The sequence below is a fragment of the Apis laboriosa genome, unplaced genomic scaffold, assembly GCF_014066325.1.
Source record: "Apis laboriosa isolate Shangri-la unplaced genomic scaffold, ASM1406632v1 scaffold40_cov151, whole genome shotgun sequence".
NCBI lineage: Eukaryota > Metazoa > Arthropoda > Insecta > Hymenoptera > Apidae > Apis > Apis laboriosa.
Genome location: NW_025223180.1, coordinates 3,667,681 through 3,695,392, shown reverse-complemented (window position 1 = coordinate 3,695,392; position 27,712 = coordinate 3,667,681). Strand labels below are relative to the sequence as shown.

The window sequence follows — 27,712 nt, the reverse complement described above, 5'->3', positions numbered from 1 at the left end:
AATTATGTAAATAATTTTATTCAATGATTGACAAGATATTCAGAAACGAAATTTGATTGCAGATTATGTTTTATCATACTTGTAAATGATTGTAACCATGTTTCTTGTAATTAAGAAATTTGAACGTAGAAGTTTCATTATTTTAATAATTTATAAATTATATTTGTATTTTTCCTTCGTTGTTTTCATTGTTTAACTTGTGCTTCATCTAAATAAAGAATTATAAACATTTTTTAATATTTAATATAAAATATAATATTTCACATGAAAATATTAGTGAATTCTAAGTGAAAACAGTATTACAATAATAGTGAAAGAACATGAAAAATTTCATGTTATCGCTACATCCTATTCTGTGTTAAATTTATCCGCAATACATTCTACATTTATATCGTTTCTTGAATATCTATTTACTATTCTAAAGGATTTTACGAAATCGCTTGTATACCCGCTCGTTTTATTAATAAACTCTCCATATGATTAAATTCCCTCGAAAAATGAGAATAAGTACTCTTTTACTGATAATGTACAGAGCAACAATCTATGTGATTCAAAGATAATCGTTATCGTACATGCATCGTTGATAAATATATAATAATATATAGTGCATATCTAACTCTTTCTCTCGTTTCGTTTTTTCTAACGATTAACCATATCGTTTCTGATATTAATTGTTCGACTTCAAACATTTTCCATACTTCAAAAGAGCTATACTTCCATATTCTTCTTGTAACTCTTTGTATCTTATACAAAGAAAAAACTTCATGAAACGATCCATTTGATCTCGATGATTCTGTGAAACATCAGTATCAGTTCCAAATATCCGCTCATTGGCTGCAATATTTAATTAACCATCGGTGATCCAGTTCCCATCTTGTTCTTCCAATCATCTCAATCGCTCTTGAAATTCACATTACGTGCCGATCCGCACGGCACGTGATTATTTCTGCCCAAGAGATTTTTTAATCTGCTGGATAGAAGCGTAAAATTGCGCGTCCTTGAATCTCAGAATGACACAACTTGCGGACTACGTCGAGTACTTCCTCGGCCGGATATACGGTATGAGGTGGCGGTTCGATTTCACCGGAAGCCACCAATTCGACCAATTGGCGAAGTTGCTCCAGAGTACCGGGTTCTACAGGTCTGATATTTTGTTGCCATTCTTCGGCCCGTCTGCTGAATTTAGGCAGAAGTCGATCGGCCACTTCCTTGATTACGAATACCACGCCTCCTTTACTCAAACATTGCATACTGCGGTGAAGGCTGCGTGATGTCGTGCCAAAATCGATCACGACGTCCACATGGCCTTGACAAGCATCCATCGTGCGTTCGATCAGCTGTTTCTCGTATAAATCTTCGCTCCATTGTACCACGTTCACTCTGTATCGAAAAAGAAGTCTGTTTGTGAATAGATCTAAATGGACTTCGGTATGAATGTGGATGGACCGAGTATTGATCTATCTACTTTAATTTTTAAAATAAAACGATCTTGTTATTTCATCAAAGAATTGAACCATCGATTTGAACTAAAATCATTATGATTATTATAGATGATTGATACATATCGTCTATATAGTAAACACGGTATTGAAAAACACATATATACAACACATATATACACACATGCATACAAATGATTCTATTTTTATATCATACTTAAATTGTGCGTGATATATATATACAAATGAAATAACTGTAGCTATAATATAGTGCAAAAAATTGAAATATAAATACATGTGAGAAAATAATAATTAATATATAATTTTTTTATCGATTAGATAATATTGCAAAATTGTTCAATTATAAATATAAACAAATTGTATCGCATAGACAACAGAAAAGATTCGAGATAATTCAAGATTAATGACAATTAAAAAAAGAGATAAATGGAATTCAGCAAAGTGTCTTACTAATTTATCTAAGTTATTTTATGATCTAGATCTATGCAGGCAATTTGTTTGTCTAAAAAAAGCCTCGATAATAGAGACCGATCAAACGTTGTTAGCTTCTTGGTTCAAAGATCAACGACAAACATTGTTGGATCTAATAAGCACTATGCACAAAAAAGAATGTACATAAATACTATTTACATGTACGTATGAATAACCTATGTATCAAAAGAAACAAAAACAACTCACCGTTGAAATTCTTGAGCCATGGTTAATCCGTCGTCTTTCAATGAAGCGATAGTAATGGTAACCCTATCCTTCATATTGCTGAAATGATAAGCAGCAATTCTGAGTGCCCAAAGAGCCAGACCACCGGTACCAACGATCAGAATCTTGCAAACGCTGTTCACACCCCTTTGTTTCAGCAATGTTTGAATGTGTTCGTGGGTGGCGAAAACAGTGTTCATAGCTAGGAGAGCACCAGCAGGAAGCATCGCAGCGACGCTCAGGCTCACGTTATCAGGGATTTTTATAAGATATTTGAGATCGTATACGACCAGATATTCAACGTATCCGTTTGGTATGCCCTCATACGGGTAAAGGATCACTCGATCTCCAACCGTGTATCCGCAATCCTCGGGCACGTTCGCCCCAAGAGACTCGATCACTCCTGCAACTTCGTATCCAGGAAACAGAGCTGCGTCACGAACTCCATGGTGTGGCATGGATATCGGAAAATCACCCTCCATCGAGACATCCGTGGCCAAACTGCTCGCACTAGAGACGGAGGTAAGACTAGACAGACTGGGCGAACGACGAGGATGATAACAAGCACCTGCACACATCACCCGTATCCGGGCTCCATGTTCCGGAACATCGGGAACAGGAACGTCGAAACTGAACACCCATTCACGACCTGTTACATTGGGGCTATCGATGGATACCTGCTTGCATAACTTGTTCATTTTTTTTTCTCTGGAATAGAGCAAAGAAATGTATTTGAATATGAAACAATATAATGTTTTAGATATGTATATATATATATATATATGATATTATAGATTTTGAATCCATTCAAGTAATTATAACGTAATTATAAATCAGATTTTCATTGCTGATAATACTATTTTACGTTTCTCTTTTGATTTTTATATTATTTGCTGGATAAAAAAAAATGTTTTATAATTAAAAAAAAGAATAAATTTGGTTACTTATTTTTAGATTCAAAAATATAAAAATAAATGTAATGATAAAAATCAAATAAGTTAATAATATAATTAATCTGTTAATTATCAAAATCTTTAAAAAAGATAAAAGACATACGCATAAAAAATTTTTATTGGACTATATGATTGATCAAATTGAAATGAAGGATGGAAATTTTCGAGCAGACGCAGCACAAGCGGAAGCACGCCGTTAACCCGATCTTCTGCACGTCAGCTGTTACCGCTTACACACGCGTTTATCATGATACATAAATAGTTCATGTAATACCAAGATAATCGAGGCAATTTTACACTTGTGCTTAACTCAAATTTCAATTGTAAATCACTAATCGAGATCAAAATGCATACCCGTTGCAAGGTGAACAAGATTTGTGTGTAATCGGTGTCACTGATTCCAATTCAATAGGCATTATGTATTCTTCTTATTCCTTTTTCACAATTTTCGATTATGTATGTAACGCTTTTTCCCCCTAATATTTTTCTTAAAAGTTGAGATTATCTTGATCAATACACTTGACTCGATGTACGATTCTAGAAAACTTTTCGATTTCGATGCTCGAGTGGATTAAATAAAATTAATAAATTCAGATCGAGAAAAAAAAATATAATAAAAAGAAAATGAAAAATAATGAAGACACAAAACGTTTCTCGTCAAACGCGTGAAACATACTAGTAGAACGCCGTAACGCTCGTTCACTTTTATACCGTCACGAGCTTTCTCGTTCAGGCTGCGTTAGTCATGGTAGACAGAAAAGGAGCCATGGAAGGGGCTAGAAGAAACGGAACAGGTACTCACGAACATTCGCGGACCACGTGCAACTTCTGTTTTTCTCCTATACCAATGCTCATATGTTCGTCCAGTAAGTCGTGATAGACGCATGAATAAGGCATAGATAGGTCATGTTTTTATTTCGATGATGATTACGGTGGATTTTATTGGGTTTTACTCTTCGAATATTAATTTCGAGAATTCTCGCAGACAATTATGATTTTTATTTATAATCACAAGAGTAATTCAAGAAATACGTATTTTAACAATGAAAATGATGTACTTAACAATATTTTTCAAAGATAATTTACGATAATGCAAATTATCATGATGTAAATTGAAGATCATACCGAGAAAAAATTATAAATCCATTTTTTGTCGAATTATGTCACTTATGCGTTTATAACTATAAAAAAATTTATTTTATATTATGAAATTTATTTTATATTATATTAACTTTTGAAAATTGCAGTAAAATAATAATAAAGAAAATTATAGTCATTGATTTAAAAACATTCAAATCTCATTGCAAAAATTCTAGTAAATTAAAAAATTATTTATTTATTTATAAAAAATAATGAAGCTTTGTTCTCTTCTATTTTTCTCAATGTATCGGTTATGATAATAATAGTGAGAACTGAATATCCTTTGTGTATTTCATGAGAAGTTATGCAAAAATATTCACCTACCATCGATGTGTTAATAATACAAAATCTTTTTCGCATATGCAAGAAATTTTTTCAAACGAAAAACAATTTTTCTTAGACTTTTCAAGTAATTTGAAAACTGTTATTATATGAAGCAATAATTAGTAAATATGTAGAAATAATAAAATTTAATTTCTGTATAACGATTAAGGAAAAATTTCTGATTTATTGAGATATTGATACAATGAATAGATATTTCAAATTTATTAATACATAAATAGAGTCTAGTATACAGTACTTATATATATATATATATATATATCATATATATATATCAATTTTATAGATAGTATAAGAGAGATGTTAAATATCGATATTTATTAAACAATCATTTTATCAAACAGATGATGTCCTATTCTTGAAATGTCGTTGAGTAATCAATATCTCGTAGAATAAGGTTATTTATACGTTTCTTTACCTTTTTAAGATCGATAAGCAGATTTAACGAATGTCACGCTTCATGAAATAGCTAATTGATTGTCTTGAATAACGTAATAAATATTTTTAAAGTTATTTTTCTAAGAAAAGAAAAATAAATATATTTTTTAATAATAATTTCGTCTAAATTTATGTCATCAATTAAATTAAAAAAAAAAGAAACAATTCAATTTTTTGCTGTTTAATCTAGTTTAGACTTATTTTCAAATAATCTTTAAATGGATTGATTGATAAAATTTAATGGCAAAAAAAAAAACAATAAATTTATACATTTATTTTATTTATAATTAAAAGAAAATATAAACAATCTTTTTCTGATTTTTTATCAATTCAAATTTATTTTAATCGCTAATATTTTCTATTAAAAATATATATGCATAAAAAGAAAATAATCCATTACTAATCTGATATGCTATATACTTTCGCGAATCGACAAATTTACACATATATAATTACAATTATAAAAAATCACAGTGCTTTATTTTGATGTAAGTGTTTTTTATTTTGATTTAATATTTATTATTGATCAGGTGATGATATCATTGTTATCAATTCTATAATGACCTTATAATGTTCATCCATTCTTATTTTCATTATACGTCATACAAGTAAACAAATCTGGGAACAAATTGTCATTGAATAATTGAGATAAGATTTATCTTGATGCGAAATTAATTTTCTAGATCGCATGAGTATCGCAAGTTGTTCCAGAACTCTTGCGGTTTAAATCGCACAAATTGACTTTTTATTTTCTTTTTTTTTTTTATTCGATAACATTGATTACAATTTGTAATATTTGTATAGAATCAAATGACATGTACTGTACACGTGAAACATAAATGAAAATAGAAACATTTATATATTAAAAAAAAACATTTTTATTAATTAAAAACAAAAATCTTCAAGTGAAGAACAAATAGAAGACTCGATTGATATATTTGCACGAATAATCATGTTGTTCCTGACACGAACCTATACATTTTTCAAACGAAAGATCTTAATAATAGATTGATTTCTATTATTTCTATTATCAAGAAATTATCGAATCTAGGTTAAACTATTCGTTTATGAAAAAAATTATTCAAGTTTCTCAATATAAGATAACAAGAAAATACGTTAAATTATTATCATTTTAAAAATTTATTTTTCTATTTATCATCTAATAATTCTTCATCAAATGTGCGAATCATTTAAAAAACGAGAATCCTTGCATTGAATGATTAACGATTACGTGATGTGATTATTTAGTAGAAATGGAAACTTCATAATTAAATTAAACAAAGAACAGTACGAATATTACGTGGTATTATTTAATAGCAATATCATTTTTTTAATCTTATTTTATTTTATTAAAGATTTATTATTATTAAGATTTTATTATTATTAAGATTTATTAAACATAGAAAATAAAAAAAATTAAGTGAAAAAAAAAAATACAAGAAAAAATAAAAAACTGTTTAATTATAATTACTAATAAGTTCCTAGATAAAAAATCAATAAGATTAATTAAAATCAATTTGAATAAATAAATAATTATGATAGCACAATGCAATGCAATATTTTTTAATTAATTTATTGTTTCTTTTTAAAGAAATTCATTCCGTTTTAATATCGTATGATAACATTAATGCCTACATTTCTTTACGTTTTTAGATAAATAATTCGACCTACTAATATTTATTCATTTTCACATTCAATATTATTCATTGTTTTATCACCATATGTATTTGGTATCGTTATTATTCTATGAACGAAAATTATAGTGACGACAAATACGCGGAAATAGACCGAGACAGACAGTTTGTCTAGAATGCTTATTGTATTTCAGTATTGAAATAATACTATACAAGATAAAAAGAGGATTATAAATACTTATATAATAATTTTAGATTTATTTTAGGCTCGTTTTTGAATGTTTTATATAATGAAAAAAAAAGGAAAAAACAAAAAATTATTTCCTTTTGACATTTGCATTGAATTTAATAACAATAAAGCAGTATGATGGCAATACGAATATTATATATTAATTCTGTCGATATTTTGTTTTAATTATTTTAAAATATATTTAATATTATTTATTTAATTATATTTTTATAATAAAAAAATCCTTTGATATTTTTTATCATTTTCCAAGTATCTAAATAGGATCTCTATAGGATGACTTGGAAATAATTTGATGATAAAAAATAATTTTTTAAAAAAAGGGAAATTAAATATGATAAGTTATCTTTACATAGAATCAATAGCAAAATTAATTATATTATAATATTAATCTTGTTTTTAAGAAAGAGCAAAGTACTTTATACAGTTTGTCTCACTTGATGTTATTATTCACAAGAAAAAAAATCGTATCGTTATCAATCATTTATTATCCAAAATAAAATTATGTCTCACTACATAATTTTCAATAAAACTCTCATTTTTAGAAATCTCTAATTAATCAAAATAATATTAACATTGAATTATTTTTAATCAATGCGATTTATCTTTTATAAACAACTAAAATCTAACTCCTCAAAACCTTTTTTTAAGCGATATTGATATAAATATATATAAATTTCATAAAAATGTATAAATATATAAAACTATACTAAATATTTCAATATATTTCAATGATTTGATAACTGATAATATAGGATATCTTGGAAATAATTTATTTATAAATAATCAAAATCACGATGACATTTCGCTAGTCAGCTAAATTAATTTCTGATTAATTTCCAAGGTATCATATATTTCGATTTTCAGATTAATATCACTTCTGATATTTTTTTATTTGTTAAAATAGCATGTACTAATGATTTTGTTGATTAATGACAAATTCTTGAAGAATATTTATCGAATCTAAATCATTAGTGGAAAAAGATTTAAATTTAAAATATAATCTATCTAAATTTAAAATAGATTCTTAATTCTTTTTACAAAGAATAGACATTCATTTATAAAGATATTTTATCAATACTCAAGATAAAGTCAATAGATAGAGATTACGAGTTATAATAATTTCTTCTCGCTAAAAGAATATATTAAAAATAAAATATGAACGCACAAAGAATGACGATTTAACATAGCACATTTAAAATTATGCTCGTTAATTTTTCACCGTTCGTTAATGTTGACATTTATATTCGAGGAAAAAAATATTTTCAAATATATAAATTGTGCAATGATTACTAACATTTTATCTTGTGTATATTATATATACATACATATATATATTGTGTACATGTCTATTACGAGATCAGTTTAATGGAAAATATTGATTATCACTACTTAAAGAATTTATATATATACAAATATATAAAAGAATCTAGTTGCAATTATTGTGAAAAATTATCTCTTTTAAGTCATTGGCTTATAATACAAAATATCCTATATATACTTAAAAGTAAATGTATGAATAAATGAATAAAAATTATTTTAACATTAAAAAATGATTTCATATATCAATAATTTTTAAAATTATCATTTTAAGTTAAAATACAAAAAGATTCTTATAATATACACAATATATAATTTTTAATATTATTTATTTTTTTTTATAATAATGCTCTATGTTCATAATCAATTATCAACAAATATTAAAAATATCTTTATTTACTTTGTTCACCATCATATCTTTAATTGATTCTTACTATTTTATTTTTATTCTGTTTTTTCTTTTTTTCTAACTATATTATCGATGAAAACATGTTTACAATCTCAGCGATTTAGACTCTACGATTTAAAAAAAATTGCTTATTTTCAAAAACAATCTTATGATTTTTCGTATATATCTATTAATTAAATATTAAATTTTCTTTTAAAAATTTAATACATATAAACTCTATTGAGCAATCGTTTCTATTATTAAAAATTTAATCTCATAGAGAATGATGAAGAAAATAGTAAATCATGATTTAAAAAAAATAATGGTTTCTTATGATAAAATTTTACTATTTTCAGATCAAAATATGTTCATAATATTCATTTAAAAAATAAAAAAAGAGTTTAAAAATATTTATAGCTATATTACTCTAATAAAGTTTATGTTTCATAAAATTTAAATTCTAATTTATGAGTTCCAGCTTATTCTCATTATATAAAACATTTGCTTTATGTTTAATATTATATTTTAAAATAGAGGCAAAGTAAAGTACTTATTTCTAAATTTGTACATGATATTCTTATGCTTCGTGATATACACAAATTTATCACACATGCATAAAATCATCACACGTTCCAAAAAAAAGATACACGTTTATTGAGAATCGATGTTTTATCAAAAAATAATTGAAATATGTAAATATAAATTTTTTTTAATAAATTTTTATTGTCATACAATAATTTGTTATTTTTAACAAATTAATTAAGCTAAAAAATAAAATGTAATCTAAGTCTCTTGAATTTCGTATGAGCTGTTTATTTAAAATATTTTCAAACGATATAATTATAACTTTTTTGATACGTTTTTTAAAGCAACGAATTACAAAGATGTTTATAAAAATTAATCTTCGTAATCGTCGTAGAAATTACACATCATCACGATTCTATTTCCATGCGAAAATTTTCCACTGGAGAGCATTACTTTTACCCATGAATGTATGATTGAAAACTATACATATAGCAGCATACCAACATAGAAAACTATACATGCTTAAAATCTAAATCTAATCTTTATCTTGATTGTTATTTTTGCTATTAAACAAAATCTATAATCTAAACGCATAAAAAAGTAAAACATAATCTTTCATGATATATATGTATATATAAAACGAACAAGCAATAGAAAATAAATAAAAAAAAATATTTACGAAAATATTCAAAATTTATATTTTTTAACTATTAATATGAAAAAATTTATATTGATTTCGATTCTATTTTTAATGAATTTTTCTCATTAGAAAAACAAAATAAGAAAACAAAGCTTTTACCATGAAACCGATGTATGTATCTACATAAATAGCATAGTGGTGTGACTGCATCAGTGAAACATAGGAGGGGGAAGTCGGTCGATGCCGTGGAACCGTGGCACGTTGAAATCACGTGCACATCAGCAGGCATTCGCGTGTTCGGCTAAGCCTCGACACGCTCTCGCTTCCTCGAGTACAATGCCCGTCGTGTTTCGGATTATACTTATCTTTCCGAATATCAATATCAGTCTGCATCCGTTAGAAAATTTTGTCCATCCATGAACATTCTCATTTCGAATATTCAATATAATAATCGATATTATATTGAAATCGATATTGAAGTTCAAAACATTTAGAAAATGCTTTCGAATATTTTCGAGCATTTTAAAAGCATTCATAAATTAATAAATTTCATGTGTAAATGAAAGAAATTTTTGTTTTTTTGTTTCAATGATGTGGATTATAGATAATATTATCTAACGTAAATAAATATAAATGTTTTTTTTAAAAAAAAACTTATTTTGAAAGTCACGTGATATCATGGTTAGTTTTCAATTAGATAACCTAACCTTTTAGCAGACCATTTAAAAAATAATGCTAATAACTTAATAACAGTGCTCGTTATATGATATAAAATGTTTCACAGTATTTTAGCTTAAAAAATTTATTTAAGAACCTTATTTTTTATTAATAAATATCGCAATATAATTACAAAGCTTTTAATTAAAATTAATTTTTAATTTATTTCATAAAGAATTACTTTAATTACATAATATTGATTGATATATTATTTTAATTTAATGATTGATTATTCCTAAATACTACTCAAGTGAAAATAGTTTTATTATCATTATTTATTATTCAAATCCTAATAGTTTTATAATAAAAGTTTAGTTTTCATTTAAAATATCCATTTTCATTTAAATATATAAAATGCATTTAATAAATTATATAATATATCATACACACAATAAAAAATTATGAATTAATTTATAATTAAAATTACAAAATGAGATAATAAAATAAAAATAAAAATAGATAATAATTTTCATGATAAATATTTAAAGAAATTATCTACAAATAGTGCACGTAGAAAATGCAATAGTAACATCTAGAATGTTAAAGAGAAACAAATTATGCATTTGTCCTCACATGTGTCCTTGAAAAGCGCTATTTATTTTGCACAATGTCGGTTCATGAACAATTTAATAATATCATAGAAAAATGTTTCTTGAAGAAAAATATTTTTCTGTATCATCAAAAAGATAAACTTTTCTTCTTGTTAAAACAAGATGTATTTATTACAACTTCTTTTAATCATAAATATAGTATATTTTACTTTCAATCATCCAAGGTTTTATTATATTATATCTATGTACATATTCACTTCGTAACTTTATTAGTTGAAGGTTAGACTAAATTTATTTTTCTATAAAGTATATTTATAGAATAATTATAGAATATTTAGATATCATTTGAAGTCAAAGAAAAATATATAATATATATATATATATATATATATAATTATTATAATTTTATATTTTTGATAGAATTTTTATCTCTTAATTTAAAAAAAAATTAAAAAAAAATTAAAATAATGAACTAAAATCTTTATATCTATAATAAACAGGAACCGGTAATGATAATCATTTGAGTTGGAAATATCATTTAATAATCGCAATGTTTTCATTAAGCGAATTTACTTCCTTTTTTATTTCATATAAATACATTCTAAAATGTAATGAAAATTTAGTTATTCAAGACAATTAAATTTAAATGAATTATTAAAATATATATCTAATTTCATTCTGAATTGAACAAATCGATTTTTTTTTTGCAATGTTTTTCATCAAATAAATATTCGTAATTATATATACACAATATTTATTTAATTTCTCATGATTTATGAAAATAACTTTATTCGAAAGAAAATATTTATTATCGATTATCGAAAATATGATCGATTAATGATAGGATTTTCGATTCTATCAAATTTTCAATTTTTTGTTCGACATATATTATAATAATTTCAAACAATTCAATATATAATAATTTCAAAAAATTCTTATCTTATTTTAATATAGTATTGTTAAGTACTTTCCTTTTTCCTATTTTACGGTGTAGTTATTATCCCAATATTAAAAAGTAAATAATCAAAATACAAAAATAATTTTTTCAAAGATTCTTTTAATATATCTATATTATATGAAGAAACGTTATCGAGAATATTTATAGATATTTTTGCCATAATAAACATTTTTTATATATTTCATTAAATTTCATTAAAATTTTATAGAAATATATCGAAATATTTGTCGATATAATTTCAAAAAAAAAATACTAATCAGAAAATTTTAGTTTTAGTTTTAATTTATAATGATTATCATTTCTGATTATCTTAAATTGAAAATCTTAAAACAAATAATTATCAAAAACAGATAAAAATAACAATCTTAGAAAATTTATCCATAATAATGAATAGATTAAAATGGAATAAAATGAAATGAAATAATAAAAATCAATATTCTTTACATTTCCTATTTGACAAATAATGTGGCAAATAATGATGGTAATATTAGAAAGTTACGATCAATTATCGAATTTTACTATTTGTCAGAAAAAATGAATTAAATTAATTAATGAACCAAATACAATATTACAAAAAGTTATAATATAATATATAATATAGATTATATATGCATTTTCAAAAAATAGGATTACTTATTTATGACTTTCACAATAAATTATAAATTTAATTCTTTCCTTTTCTTTTGATTTTTTTTTTTTTTTTGTTTTCTGCATCATTCTCATTAAAACTTGCACTATATTCATATATAATAAATATTATATAAGGTAACAAATATTATTAAAAAAGAAGTGAATGTAAAACTTTTGAGATTAAATTTTAAGCTTAAAAATATTTTCATATAATATTTATATATTTACACATTTATATTTTGTAATTGTATTTTTGTAAAAAAAAATTTTAATAGCATCCTAATTATTATTAATATTTATATATTATTATTAATTATTATATATTATCATTTTATATATTATAACTTCTTTCTCAATGGTAATGCTAATTGATTTTCAAAAATGATTGATCATAGCACAAATTCTACTTTTGTTTATTATGTTATTATGACTGCAATGATTGTGTCTTTAAAAAAAAAATTCTTTCGCGAATGTATCATAGTTATTTATGAAATTGAGCATTCGTATGATGCATATTACAAAGTAGTGAACATATCGTGAACATCGATTATTTGATAATGTACGCAGTTCTATGTTCAATCAGCTGTTCAGGAAGCCTCATTCAGGAATTGGTATATTGTTGATAGTATTATTATGTCAAACATATATATAAATATTGATAATATATTTTTTTTCAGATTGTATGTATTTCTATATGTGAAATTAAATAAATTGATCAAGTATGTATATATATATATATATATCCAAATTTAATATAAATAAATGAACTTGAATTAAAATATCGATATATTAAATTATTATAAAATTATTATAAAATATATATCGATATATTAAATATCGATATATTAAAGTAATTTATAATCATTATATTATATTATCATTTATTGTATTATTAGATTATTATTTATAAAAAAAATTTATATTTTAGAATTTACAATAAAAATGAGAACGAAAATTTGAAGAAAGAAATTATCATTGATAAAATGATTCTATTTAAAAGAAGTAAAGCTAAAATATTTTATCATCAGATATTTACAATGACTCTTTTATCCATCTGTTTGTTCAGCATCATAAAGAAAAAGTTAAGTTTTTCAATGTTTTATTCGTTTAATCATAGGAACATATTTATTTATTAAAAAAATTTAGGCAGTTTATATGATTTCTAATATAATATTCTGCAACCTAATATGTACCATATGCATATTAATTTTTTTATAAATTCAAATGCAAATAAACGATAAATTAAGGTTAACTCCTCACCTTATGAATTAACCCTTTTGGTATCAACGATGGCAGTAAGAAGAATAAGAAGAATTGTAGCTTTTACGAAAAAAATGTAAAACGAACGAATGATTGCACACCAAGTCTTCGTAGTATTCTGATAGATATCGTGGAGGGTACAATTGTATCCAGCGAGGGCGCTTTATAGGAAACCATCATCGCGCCGACTCCGAAAAGTCTGCAAATCCACTGTCAAACTACAACTCATGGAAGGGATGTCATCGATCGAACGCATATAAGGTCCATGCCCTGTAAGTAGCATCCCCTTACTATTTTTTATAGCAGGATGAATACATAAGTACATTTAAATGAGCTTCGGATTAATGAATTATGATGTTAGATTAATACTATATTACTATTTATAGCTATATTATAGTTTTATCTAGAATATATTATTTCTCATATTAGTCTCTTTGATATGAATTTTATTGAATATTATGTTTTATAATTATTGACATGCAAATATAATTGAATTATGAATTTTTAACCTTTTATTTTAAGCTGAGATTTTTGATTACCGAAAACAAATAGCAATGATTTTTCTTGATTCTTGATATAAACGAATAAAATAATATTATACACATAATATACATATTTTGAAAACTGTAAAGTAATATATCGAATTTAATTTCATAGTTTTTGAAATTTTCAAAATAATATTTACAATATATAATCTATTCAAATATTTAAAAATCATTTATGTATATAAAATGATTACAAAAAATTAAATGGTAAAATATAATGAAATATATAGGCATCAAATATTTTATAGATATACTAATCTTGAATTAATATTGAAAAATATATATTGAAAAGTAATTTGTAAATCAATATTTTGTAATATTTGTAAATCAATATTATATAATTTTTCAATAAAAAAAATTAAATCTCCGTTATCTCGATTATGGCGTTTATATTGTGCGCCAAAAATAAAATAAGGAAAACAAATCAAAGAAAAAGGATAGATATAAGATAAAAATATTGAAATCAGCGCCATCTACAGAATGATATAAAATAAAAAAAGAACAAATACAAGAAAAAGAATAAAGATACAGTTAAAGAATTGATCAATAGCGCTATCTTTTGAGTATTTGAAAAAACTTTTCATTTTTTGAATATTTTTGAAAAGATGTTTTTAATACTCTAAGAAATAATGCTGACAATCAATTCTTATTTATTTCTTTCTATCTCTATATTTTTCCTACTATTTGCAATTGTGTGATTCAATTTTTATATATCTTACATATAATTTCACATTAAAATTTAATTTTATTTTCAACCACCGCTAATATTGCAATTTAATTCTATCAATTTGAAAACAATATTAAAATAGTAAAAAAGCACTGAAATCCTTTAAATAAAAAAACTGTTAAATAATAATAATATTAATTAAATTTTAGATTTATTTTATATCTTATTTGTCATAAAAGGAGTAATAATAATTTGATTTTTGTTCAAATATTTTCAATTTTCATTAAAAAGAAATAAAATTATATTTATTATATATTAAACATATTAAACATGCAAATATTACAATAATTCATTTCAGTCAACCCAAATAGATTTCCTTTTCTTGCAATATATTATTTTTTAATAGAACACTTTATTCAATACTGTTCAATGCTGATGAGGAATTCTGTTGTTAAAGTGAATTTTTACATTAACATCAAAAACCTGAAATTTTTAGAAATAATTTTAAAAATAAATTTATAAGATGTATAATATATATATTATAATTTTATATTCGTATATACTCATTATTCTTTTTCGCCTTCAAGTTGATAATGATAACGTCGTAAAGCGGCTAAGCGTAATCTTTCAGTCTCCAATGCTTGTTCTAATTCCAATACACGTACTTGTGCTTCCATTTCCAGTCGTTTGGCTTGATGTAAACGTAATCCAGAAATATCTAAATCATCTGTAAAATATTAACAACATTAATTTTTTATTGAAAAAATAAATAAAAATAAATTTTAATAATTATAATAAAATTACCATTTTCTTCAATAAGTTGACTACAGTTTTTAGCAGTTGCAACAACACTTCCTGTTGCTTGCGTGACATCTCTTGATGCTTCAGAAAGAGCAGTTAAATTATTACTATTTCTACTGGCTTTTACTCTACTTGCAACTACTAATTGTGCTGTAGATGCAGCAATCCCTTGCGATGCAACTACTAATTGTTCAAATTTACCATTTCCAGCAACAACTTTATCAGCAGCTTCTCTGCGAATAATAATTAATTTTATAAACAAATAAAAATTATAATAAACTATTTCTACTTACAACAAGAGATTAGCACCCATTGCAACTGCTTTTGCTGCTGATATAAGTCCTTCAGACCATTGATGGTTACGTTTATAAAATTCCGTTGCAGAGGCAGTGCCCTAAAATTTAAAATAAATTTTTTTCTGTTTCCCTGCAAGCACGCATATATATTGCAATATTTATATAAAACATTATATTAAATATTTTTACTTTTCCTTGTTCTACAATTTCTGCTTGCAACAATCGTGATTTTTTAACTAATTTTCTTATACATTTCATTAATTCTGTACATGAATCTAGAATTTTCCCATTTACTTCTAATTTTAAACCTGAATCCGCTGCACGAGATTTCTCCAACATATCCTATTTTAACGGTGTAAAATTATTATTAATTTATATTATAAATATGGAATTTAGCGATTATTACTAAAATATATAAGATACTAAAATATAAAAGACAATTACTTGTATTCTATTTGCAGCTTCTTCTATTGCTTTATCCATGCTTAATAATTCCGTTTCTACCAAACTGCCGATAACTTCAACATTGCCTTGTATAGTAGATAATGTAATAGCAATTTCGCATACTTTCTTGAAGTGTTGTTTTACTTCATTGATTTGACCCATAGTCACTGGTGATTTATTTCTTATGTGATTAAACATAGATAATGATTGTAATCCTAACTGTTTACATTCATCAGTGAATTCTAAAACATAATAATAAGTAAATATGTATTTTTAACATCTGAAACTTATTTTTAACATCTGAAACTTACTGTCACCTAACGCAATATCAATAGATGTATTGGATGTAGATTTAGCATGAATAATATAAAGTCCCAAAATATATGCAACATGTATTGCATTTTTAATTAACACTTTTCCATTTGTTGTATCACATACATAGCCAGTGTATGCAGCATCTAAAGCATCTAATGATTTCAAAATCGGATCTTCTAATTTTTCAAGATATTGAGGTGTACAAGTTAAATCTGATATTGCAGAATTGTCAATAGTATTCAATGAATACTGCATAATATCTTCAGCTTTAAAAATACAATTTACTGAAATAAAAATTCTTTGTTATTGATAGATAAACATAAATTGTTTCTTACTATTAGATAAAATAAAGCACTTACATAACAATTCATGCAATGTGGTATCAGCATATGTATTCATTTCACTACGACATCGTTCAATTTCAACTTCTAATTTTTCAATTTTTAAATCTAATTCTTCTTTCTGTGCTAATAAATCGTGTATATCCCCTTCTAAAGCCATTTTTTCAGAAGTTATAAAATCATTTTTGGCAATCAAAGCCTAAAATATTATATCTTTACCGGAACGAAATTAAAAAAAATATAAACATAAACTGAAGAAAAGAAAGAAAGATATTAACCAAGTTTTCAGTTTTCGCGTCATTCAATTGTTGTTTTACATCATCCAAATCGTGTTGAGCTTCAACGGTTTTTTTTCTTTCTTGTTCTGTTATAGCTTGGCCTTGTATTAATTCTTCAAGTCGACGTTCTGCTTCAGTTGTTCGTCGTTCAGATTGTTCTTGTGACATTTTCAACATTCCTAATTGCTTATCTACTTCAACTTTCTATAAAAAAAAATAAATTCAAATTCAAAATTTATTCAAAATTTATATTCAACATTCCGTATTATTTTTTTAAAATTTAGAATAATTTTACCTTTCTAATTAAATTGATATGTTCATCTCTAAATTTTGCATATGCATCTTTTAATTTTTGAAATTTTTCTTGCAAAATCTTATACTTTTCTAAAAAGAGAAAAAAATTACATTATGTATATACTAATAATAACGAACAACAATAACAATAATAATAATGCAAAAATATAATAAAACAAAAATGAAACATTCTAACCTTCACTTTCATGAACTTTCATCATCATATCTGCTTTTTGTTTAATAAAATCTTGATTAATTTGCTTTTCTTGTTCAATTTCATTACACTACAAAATTAAAATATACGTTTATTAAAATTTACAATAAAATTATGCTAACAAATAATTAAAATATTTTTACCTTAACAAGTAAATCCGATTTCAATTGAGTAACATGAATTTGAAGTTCTTCAACAATTCGTTGATGATCAGTTAATACACGATGTAATTCTTGTCTTTGATGATTGTTTTCTTGCTGCAAATGATCGATGAGACTTTCTCTAAAATAATAAATGATCAGCTCATGTAATTTTTACATTTTAAATAAATATCATATATAACTAATTTCTAAGTTATACCTTTCTGCTATTGCATCAGGTGAAATCGAACCATTACGTGTAGAATCTAACTGATCACCTGGTAATGAATTGGTATCAGAAGTATCAATAAGACTATCAACAACAACTTCAGAGTCTAAAGATTCTTCTGGTGGTAAAACTACTATTGGTGTAACATAAGTTCGTAATTCAGATTGTACTAAAAAGTTTGGTGGATTCTAAAACAAATATAAGATATATTATATATCATATATAATCTATTATATTACAAATAATAATAATTCGTATCAAAAAGACAATATTTACCTCAGGTAACGTAGGAATTGTTATAAGATGTTTAAAATACTGTCTTTGTTTAACAGTATTATAAAACCTTTTTAATTCTTGGAACTGTTTAGAAAATCTATCGCGATGTCCAGCTAAGGTATCCGCAGGTAAAGTGTTATGAAGTTTAAATAAAATTTTTACACAATAATCATAAAGCTGTGATGCGTCTAAAACGCATGGAATTAGCGGAGCCAGCCGACACTGTCCACTGACAGTCATGGAATTTGAGGGTGTATTCTTCAAAGAAGTAGTAACTGAAATATTTCATTTATATAAATTAATATTGGCACAAATCTTTATTAACGACTTGAAAAAATTTTTAAAGAGATTTTGATAAGGAAGTGGTTATTAAAAGCGATATCCTCGGTTTCCATGATACACAAGATGATGAAATAAATATATCTGGAACGATCAGTTTAATTGCACCTATTTAATTATTTGTGAAGATCGCAAATATTACATTCTCTTTTTGCAATTTTTATTGAATCTAATAAAAAACACAAATCCTTTTGCAGCAGATTTTTCATCGGTAATTCACGAAATAAAGAAATATTACCGTCGTGTAAATTGTTCTGTTCATCCGTCAATGACGCCTCCGTTCATATATTCAGCATGCAGATCTCGATTTAACCGGTCTGCCTTGGTTGAGTTCGATCTGGATAATCGAGATTCTAGCAGATTAATTACGTCAAAATGGCAAAATCTAAATTGATACCGTGCTATTTTCGTTTCACAAGTACGATGAGTACTTTCACACCAAGAAACTACTATAATACAATTGATAAAAAAAAATAATAATAATAACGTATCGGAGGCTGTTACTCGTGCAAAGCGTCTGTCAGCAGAAAGTATAAGAAGGATAATCTGCTTCTTATTAATCAATACAAAGTCAAAAACTTGAGCAATTCAAAAAGCATAGTGATAGAAGAATCTAATCCGTACCTACCTGCACGTTGTAAATTCAAAATATCATCCATGTAATCAAACATTTCAACCGACATTTGGAAGCTAAATACAAAAAATACATATATATATATATATATAATATATGATTTAATTTAATTAGAAAATATAAATAGAAAATATTCAAAATTATCAGATTAAAAACTTAAAATAAAAACTTACTAAATATTGATATCATTTTCTCCGATTGATTTAAGTTCCTCTGATGTTACTTGAAGATTTCCGGGTATACGTGGGTTTCTTTTATGAAAATCTAATTTTGTGATCAGTAATCTTATATACAATTGAATTAATGGACCATATCCTTCCCGCAAATGTTGCCATAATTTTCCAAGATCTTCCAATCTTCCGCGATATCTTTGGGAATCCGGAATCACTTTTTCATGACCTTCTCGCAATATTTTGTGCAGCACATGACAAAATTTCCACGCGACAATTTGATTCTCTTGTAATGGCTGTCGTAATATATACAGCCAAAATACCATTCCACCTTTTTCTTGATGTGTACCTATAATCGCACCTACATTTCTTAAGGTATATATACTATATTTTCAAAAAAATTTTTCAAATTCTAATATGATTAATAATATGATTTTAATATGATTAATAATATATTTTATAAAACATAATAATTATAGAACAAAAGAATTTTTTGTTAAAAAGGATACTTCGTACATGTTTCTCTTTTACAGGTGTTTCTGTAGGATTTACAGCTTTTCCTATAGAGATGCTCTAAAATTCAAACAAAATTTTTTTATACCAAATCATTACAAATTTATGATTTTTTAAAACATTTTTCAAGTTTTTAAAAAAGCTTTTTAAAATCTTCCTATAATATTCATTTACCAACTGGTGAAGTTGTTTATCAGTGAGTGGAACGACACTCGTCATGATAATAGTATACAATAGCTGCGGTAGAAATTAAAATACGTGTAAATTTTAATTGTCAATCCATATGAAAAATCATCATTTCACCAATTCATCAATCATGTCAAAATGCGTTAAATAAACACATTCAACAATATTACATTCCACATCTCCTGAAAAATATAATTTTTATGATTCATGAAGAATGAAATAATGTTTAATAAAACGAAGGATAAAACAAATTATTGCATAATAATAATTATAATATAGATATAATTATAATAAATAGTTTTATATACTATATATTTATTATTTCATTAAGTTTGTCATTTATTAATATGTATTCATTTTAGAAATGTAAATAATATTTATTATAAAATTGAAACTTTCATAATTTCTATCATTAAATGAAATTGAAATATTGAATCAATAGTTTATCTTATATGGCATGCTTAAAACTATTTAATTTTATTAAAGATAAAATATTGAAATATTTTTCCAAAAAGATCATGATCTTATAAATAAAATCCTATTATAAATTATTAAAAAATATTTACTTTCTAATTAAAAAAATTTCTAATATCTAAAAAAAACGAAAATTATGATATTTTTAAATATGAATTAAAAAATTTTTAACCGTAATTTTGATTATTGTTTTTTGTAATTTTTATCACAAAAGAATTTTACTTCTTTTAAATTGTTAGATATTTTTTAATTTTTTACTTGAAATAACACATTTATCATTGAAACAAAAATGCAAAATTATAATACACTGCAAAGTATAGAATAATAAATCAGGAAATTTTGAAAATATTTTTAAATTGTTAGTTTCCAAATTTTTTATTTTAATGTCGATAAAATACATATTTTTTCAATCTCGGAAGTCTAAATAATGGGTCTTTTATGTTCATTAACTCTCCCGAGTGGTGTCACCGTTCCACTATTAACGATGCCTTGTGCCAGAAAAAGTGTCGCTATACAGTTACGTTCATTCAGAAAGTATTTCACTAGTTGCACTTGTGTATTTAGATGAACGGGTGAGATGTGCATATTATAAGATGACATGTAAGTCAAAGACCCTGCGTATTGCAACTATAGCAAGAAAAACAAAGATAACGACCGAAATAAACGCAATGAATGACATTCGATATTTTGACATGCAATTAGAATTTAATTATAATTAATAATTAATATAAATATAAACAATAAGTATCGTTGAAAAATATTGATATAAAAATAATATAAATATCTTCAAAAGATAATAATTTCAATAATTAAATTATAACAATTCAAAATATTAGTTATTACATATATAGCTACAATTATAATTGAATACTGATAATTATGGTATGTAAAATATATAAAAGATATATTCAATTTTTATATTTAAGAGAATATGATTAGCTTTTTTCATATTTCTTAAAACTTTATTACAAAATAATACATTTAAGAATATAGAAAATCTAATTCAATTTAAATTCATAGTGAAATCCATAAAGATTATATCAAATTATTTTTTTAATTTTTCATAAATTATTAAGAATTTAAATTACATATATTTATTTTTTTTTAAATTTTCATTAAAAAATAATAATATATATATATATATATAATTGTATTTAAAAAAAATAAAAATAATTATTAAATTTTAAATTTCTTATATACATAACATTTAACTAAATTTAATTATTATAAGTAGTTCATATATGTAAATTCGTATAACATTTCTTACGAATTTTATATAACATGAACATTTATAAATATTATTAAAATTCAAATATGCGTAAATAAATAAAATCACATAAAGGCAAATAAATAACCAAAGTTAATATGTAAATTTTTCTAATTTTATTCTTCATTAATAGGGACAAATTTATAAAAAAATTATTAAATATACATATCTATATATATATAAAAAAAATCAAAGAACAGTTTCTTATTCGTTCGTGATATCAGATTTTTTTTTTTAAATTATAATATGATATTATGTGTGATATTATATTATAAATATTAATATTAAACAATATTTCAAATATTTTTTCAAATAAGTTTAAAAATTATATATCAAAATATAACTGTCAATAATTAAATATTGTTAATATGTACAATGTTATAATAAACACATTTCCTAACCTATAAAAGGCATTGAAACAATATACGAATTGGAATGAGGTCAAGGACCGCATTTTCATAATATATGTTTAATTTTGATAATTTTAAATATTTAAATGTTTTAAAATTAAAGCACTTTTATAATACTTTTACTTAAGTGACGAATATATAACCTTATGCTTATTTGAAAAATATCAGTATATTTAAATACTTATTTTACAAATACAATATGCAATTAAATATTAAAATTCATATTACATACCTAAAATTATTCCAACAATTTATGTCATTAAATCCAAATCTGTACTTTGTTAAAAAACATGTAATTCTGTTAAACTCATTACTTCGTCAATACACGAATTATTTCAAAAGATTACGTAGCATAGATCCGGCTATGATAAACGGAAACTTCATAAATGCGCACTAACACTTTTTTTAAATATTAATGCTTTTAACTTTGAAAAGTGCGGCAAATAATTAATGAATTATTCTAACTGACTTTTTTTAATTAATAACTATATTAAAACTGCATCGATATGTAAGTGCATGGATTCAACGATTAGATATGATAGATAAATATTAAAGATAACAATAAAAAAATTAAAAAATGACAAATAGTGTTATTAATAAACAAATCGAAATTTGTCCCAAATACGAAATAAATACGTGCTTCCCGTCGCGTGTACGATGGAATACGGTGAATCGCTTGGAATAGAAGTAGCGTGCATTTAGCATCAAACCGCTATTTCAAGCGCACTTCCAATGGCGTAGCTATATAACTCATAAAATTCATTGGCATAAAATTATTTTTAAAATGACATTTATTTTCATATTTTACTCACTTAAGTGATCTATTAAATTCTAGTGTTTTTGTTATCTCATCTTTGTTTTATGCTTACCGTAATATCATTATCACTTTGTTCATATCTTACTTATCTTTTTCCGGTATAAAGTTTTTAATCTTTTTTTCTTCTTTCAAATTCTGTTCTGTCATAATTTTATATTATAATACAATAATACATTAATATTAAATTTATTAATATTAATATCAAATGATATTAAAATCTCTAGTATATTAAAAATATAAATAATATTTAATACAATTGTTTATTTTTTCTTAATAATTTGTAAATAAATATAAAAAAATGAATCTTAATTAATTATATCTATAATATATTTCTATATTAATTTCTATTATTGAATATAATTTTATTTCATTAATAATTTATTATTATTTTTTATTCATTTAAATTATAATATATAATATAATATAATATATAATCTGTATTTTTATTACATTTATTTTATGGTTTTTTCTAATGTAGCAAATAAAAATTGATATAAAATAATTTAAATTATATTAAATTATTATATATTATATTTTTTATTTTTTAAATTTTTTATATTATAATTTTATTTTTCACTATATTTAATTAAAAAATAATTAATTAATTATCATTATCATTATTGTATATTTTAAAATATGGTAATCATAAATCAAAAGTAAAAAAAAATGATAAATATGATAATCATAGCAAGATTTGATAAATTTTCATAGCAAGTCACTAGATCTTCTATTGCTAAAATATATGTAAAATATATTATAATTTTTTATAGATTCAATTTAAAATACATATATATTAAATATCGTAAACAATACAAATCAATCATTGGACACATACATTTTTTAAATAAAACAAAATGAAATATTTGATATGTATGTATATTTTGATCAAAAAATTATGTCAAATTTACTATAGACAATATCATGCATTTACAATATTTAATAATAGCAATTAATAAATAATAATTTCTTCAAATTGATATATATGTTCTAAGAATAATACAATAACTTTAGTATTAAACGAGTATAAAAATTAAGTACATATCATGATAGTATGTTTCAATTTTCACCTTCATTTGACATTAGACTATATACATAAATCTATATTTATTGTAAACATCATAAAATGTTTTAAAAATAAATTTAATTGAAAATTGCAATATATTGATATAAAAAATTTGTAATGAATAAATAAATTTATTTTTTTATAAAATATTCTTTAATTTTTATATTGAAATCTTTCATAGTTAAATATATTTCCATATATTTAAAAATATTAAGCATATAATCATAAAATAAGAATGTATATATATGATGTTTATTTTTACATTTAAATGGACAAAATATAGGTAGCATTATTTTTTTATATTTTTCATTGGTATTACTACTCATGGTTATTTGGTTAGATAATTAGAGAATTTTTCTTAAAATAACTAAAATTTAAATTAAAATTTAGTATAATTGTATTTACTTAAATATACAAATTATAATTTACATACAATTAGAATACTTTTTCCAAAATACACCAAAAATAACAATACCAATTACATAATTAATTAAGTAATAAGATATTTAGTTAAATAGGCCTCAAAAAATTGATTTATATGTTTTTATATATTCGTCATTTCATACATTGATACATACATATACATGGTGTCACTTTAGGTAGTCAAGTGTAAATCATATCTTTGACAAATCACTTTGATTTATATATATATAATAAATATATATATATATTAAATGTAATTCATTATTAAATTAAATCAGATCAGTGCACAATACATACAATATACAATGTGAACAAATACAAAATATTAAATATAAGTGCCTATCCTTTCCCGCTTGATCAATATCCAATTTGTAATCAATTTGTTCCTCGAATTTTTAACATATTATAACTAGAATTATAAAACTTTAAATATATAGATAATATAGATAAATAAAAATTTAATATAGAAATGTATTGATAAAATATTATTTATTTCTTTCTAACATTAAAAATAAAATTATCTGTATATGCTAAAAGCTTCAACTATTTTATGAATGCAACTAAAAATCTAACATTACTATATTGCTATACAAATGAATTAAGTATACAAAGCATATGAGAAACATTATTTAAAACTAATAAATTTACATTAGCCAGAATCTGTAAATTAAAACTTTATTAGGTTTCATGATTTAAGCAATATATATAACATTTTCCCTTATAATATTCCTATTTAATGTATGTATATGTTTTTTTTTTAAATAATAAATACATCAATAGAGTCACTTGTTACCTCATGATGCGACACACGCAAAAAATATACAAAGTAATTGGTTGAGAATAAAATGAGGAGCAGGAGTAAAAAGATTAAAGATTAATTTAAATTGGAGAAGGATGAAGCGGTGGACAGGCAACCCCCAGCCCCTAGCAGCACCCACCACCTTGCGTATTTCCTTGACCACCAGTACCTGCTAATCCACTAGGACTTGTTGGTGAATGTTGTGGCCCAATCTTGATACCATTTGCCTAAATACATTTTAAATTTGTTTAATAATAATAATAATAAGTAAAAATATAATATAATAATAATGATTTAATTTTTAACTGTAATTTTGATTTTACCTCATTATTTATGTCAAATACACCTTCCTGAATTTTTTCATAAATTACTTTTGCTGTATTAATAAATGCATCTTCTACATTAATTGCTGTTTTGGCACTAGTTTCCATAAAAACAAGTCCATGTTCTCTTGCAAAAGCTTCACCTTCTTCTCTTCGTACTTCTCTTCTATTATCCAGATCACTTTTATTACCAATTAACATAATTACCATATTAGAATTCGAATGTTGTCTTGCATCTTCTAACCAAGTAGTCAAATGATTAAATGTTTCTCTACGTGTAATATCATATACTAATAAAGCTCCTGCTGCTCCACGATAATATGATCGTGTAATAGAACGAAATGCTTCTTGACCTGCCTATAAATTGAATTTACTTAAATTAGTAATTATAGTTTCTTATAAAAATTATAAAAATTAAAAAACTCATTATTATATTAATTTATAAAAACTTAATATTATATAGATGTTATTTATATTTTTTTACAATTTATTTAAAAAAATAAATAATTACAGTATCCCAAATTTGAAGTTTGATTGGTTTTCCATCAATTGTAATCATACGAGCACCAAATTCAACACCTATTGTTAAGTCATGAACAGGCTGGAATCTCTTATCAGTAAATTGTAGAAGTAGACAAGATTTTCCAACTCCTATTTAAAAAAAAATAATAATTCTTATAATAAATAATTGATATAAATTGATCATGTTTTTATAAAATTATAAATAATAATAAATGTAAATAATATACATATGCTATGAATTGTTTGAATACAAATATATAATTAAATTTTATATAAAATATATTTATTTATAGCTAAAGATTTACTTCACATTAAAACAAAAGGATACATTATATTATTCAAAGATATATTATAAAATTTATACATTTATAAAATTTATAATATAAAAGTAAACAAGTCAATAACAATGTCATATAAATATTTAAAACAAGTTCAATTATAATATCTAATCTCAATTTTAAATAATATTGTGTTTATTCTACAATAGATCAGTTCTAAATAAAAAAATAAAACACTTTTTAAGTTGATAAAATTATTATATGAAAGTAATTGTGTGTATAAATGATATATCAAATCATATATTGAGTTCGTATTAAATGTTAATATAAAGCATATACATTGTAATCTATAGGAATGCTATAAAGATTTACGAATCACAAATATTATCGTTCAAAGAAACGAAAACAATGGGCCCTGTCACGGTCGACGTAGTGTAGAATGTAAAAATCATTTAACATTTGCTTTTGTGAAAACATTAGATAATTACCTGTATCTCCAATGATGATGTACTTGAAAAGGTATGCGTACGACATTTTTTGAAATCACGTAGCAAACAAAGATATCTACACAAAATGCGGATATATTAGAAAACAGAACTTCACTTTTTTGACTGTCTTATCTCTTCTGCTTCAGCATGACGTCACTGAATCGCTTCGGCAATTCTCGGGATTTTCCGTATTATTCGTAATAACTTCGGATTTCCGATATCGCGCTGCCGTCGCTTCAGTCATTGACGTATCTTGTAAGCATTGGC

The 27,712-nt window shown here is 23.8% G+C and overlaps 3 protein-coding genes across 10 annotated transcripts; all 3 read right to left on the bottom strand.

Moving 5' to 3' along the window:
* Window positions 1–2: 2 nt before the first annotated feature.
* On the bottom strand, window positions 3–14,001 carry LOC122715991. 2 transcript variants are annotated; one of them, XM_043938658.1, is made up of 3 exons: window positions 13,900–14,001; window positions 2,139–2,864; window positions 3–1,380 (listed from the first exon to the last, which is right to left on the bottom strand). In XM_043938658.1, the coding sequence occupies exons 2-3, from the start codon at window positions 2,852–2,854 to the stop codon at window positions 963–965; spliced, it is 1,134 nt and encodes a 377-aa protein (XP_043794593.1). In that variant the 5' UTR covers window positions 2,855–2,864; window positions 13,900–14,001; the 3' UTR covers window positions 3–962. The 2 variants fall into 2 exon arrangements, with proteins under 2 accessions (XP_043794593.1, XP_043794592.1); XM_043938657.1 differs by lacking the exon at window positions 13,900–14,001 and adding an exon at window positions 3,464–3,771.
* Window positions 14,002–15,388: 1,387 nt separating this feature from the next.
* LOC122715987 (huntingtin-interacting protein 1) lies at window positions 15,389–23,646 on the bottom strand. 7 transcript variants are annotated; one of them, XM_043938646.1, is made up of 19 exons: window positions 22,965–23,646; window positions 20,570–20,763; window positions 20,392–20,455; window positions 19,886–20,243; window positions 19,707–19,768; window positions 18,740–19,014; window positions 18,455–18,651; window positions 18,238–18,376; window positions 18,077–18,164; window positions 17,882–17,970; window positions 17,587–17,790; window positions 17,327–17,507; window positions 16,964–17,251; window positions 16,653–16,894; window positions 16,398–16,550; window positions 16,206–16,306; window positions 15,916–16,145; window positions 15,679–15,838; window positions 15,389–15,594 (listed from the first exon to the last, which is right to left on the bottom strand). In XM_043938646.1, coding segments are annotated over exons 2-19 (2,877 nt in total). In that variant the 5' UTR covers window positions 20,615–20,763; window positions 22,965–23,646; the 3' UTR covers window positions 15,389–15,593. The 7 variants fall into 7 exon arrangements, with proteins under 7 accessions (XP_043794581.1, XP_043794582.1, XP_043794580.1 ...); XM_043938647.1 differs by having other exon boundaries at window positions 15,675–15,838; window positions 19,886–20,231; window positions 22,965–23,645; XM_043938645.1 differs by having other exon boundaries at window positions 15,675–15,838; window positions 22,965–23,643.
* A 1,495-nt stretch (window positions 23,647–25,141) lies between these two features.
* Window positions 25,142–27,602, bottom strand: LOC122715712 (ras-related protein Rab-2). Its single transcript, XM_043938103.1, has 4 exons — window positions 27,446–27,602; window positions 26,669–26,808; window positions 26,158–26,514; window positions 25,142–26,061 (listed from the first exon to the last, which is right to left on the bottom strand). Exons 1-4 carry the CDS (start codon window positions 27,489–27,491, stop codon window positions 25,960–25,962), a joined length of 645 nt encoding a protein of 214 aa, XP_043794038.1. The 5' UTR covers window positions 27,492–27,602; the 3' UTR covers window positions 25,142–25,959.
* Between the last annotated feature and the right edge of the window lie 110 nt (window positions 27,603–27,712).

What these genes read in the sequence shown, in the direction of transcription:
- LOC122715991 (XM_043938657.1), bottom strand. Translation starts at nt 3,525, where the DNA reads ATGCCTATTGAATTGGAATCAGTGACACCGATTACACACAAATCTTGT. An exon ending in TCTTGTTCACCTTGCAACGG is followed by an intron (nt 2,865 to 3,463) that starts GTATGCATTTTG and finishes GCTCTATTCCAG; the next exon opens with AGAAAAAAAAATGAACAAGT. An exon ending in ATGGCTCAAGAATTTCAACG is followed by an intron (nt 1,381 to 2,138) that starts GTGAGTTGTTTT and finishes TTTTCGATACAG; the next exon opens with AGTGAACGTGGTACAATGGA.
- LOC122715987 (XM_043938646.1), bottom strand. Translation starts at nt 20,614, where the DNA reads ATGACGAGTGTCGTTCCACTCACTGATAAACAACTTCACCAGTTG. An exon ending in AAAAGAGAAACATGTACGAA is followed by an intron (nt 20,244 to 20,391) that starts GTATCCTTTTTA and finishes TAAGAAATGTAG; the next exon opens with GTGCGATTATAGGTACACAT. An exon ending in ATGGGTGCTAATCTCTTGTT is followed by an intron (nt 16,146 to 16,205) that starts GTAAGTAGAAAT and finishes TATTATTCGCAG; the next exon opens with AGAAGCTGCTGATAAAGTTG.
- LOC122715712 (XM_043938103.1), bottom strand. Translation starts at nt 27,491, where the DNA reads ATGTCGTACGCATACCTTTTCAAGTACATCATCATTGGAGATACAG. An exon ending in CATCATCATTGGAGATACAG is followed by an intron (nt 26,809 to 27,445) that starts GTAATTATCTAA and finishes TTTTTTAAATAG; the next exon opens with GAGTTGGAAAATCTTGTCTA. An exon ending in TATTTGACATAAATAATGAG is followed by an intron (nt 26,062 to 26,157) that starts GTAAAATCAAAA and finishes AAATGTATTTAG; the next exon opens with GCAAATGGTATCAAGATTGG.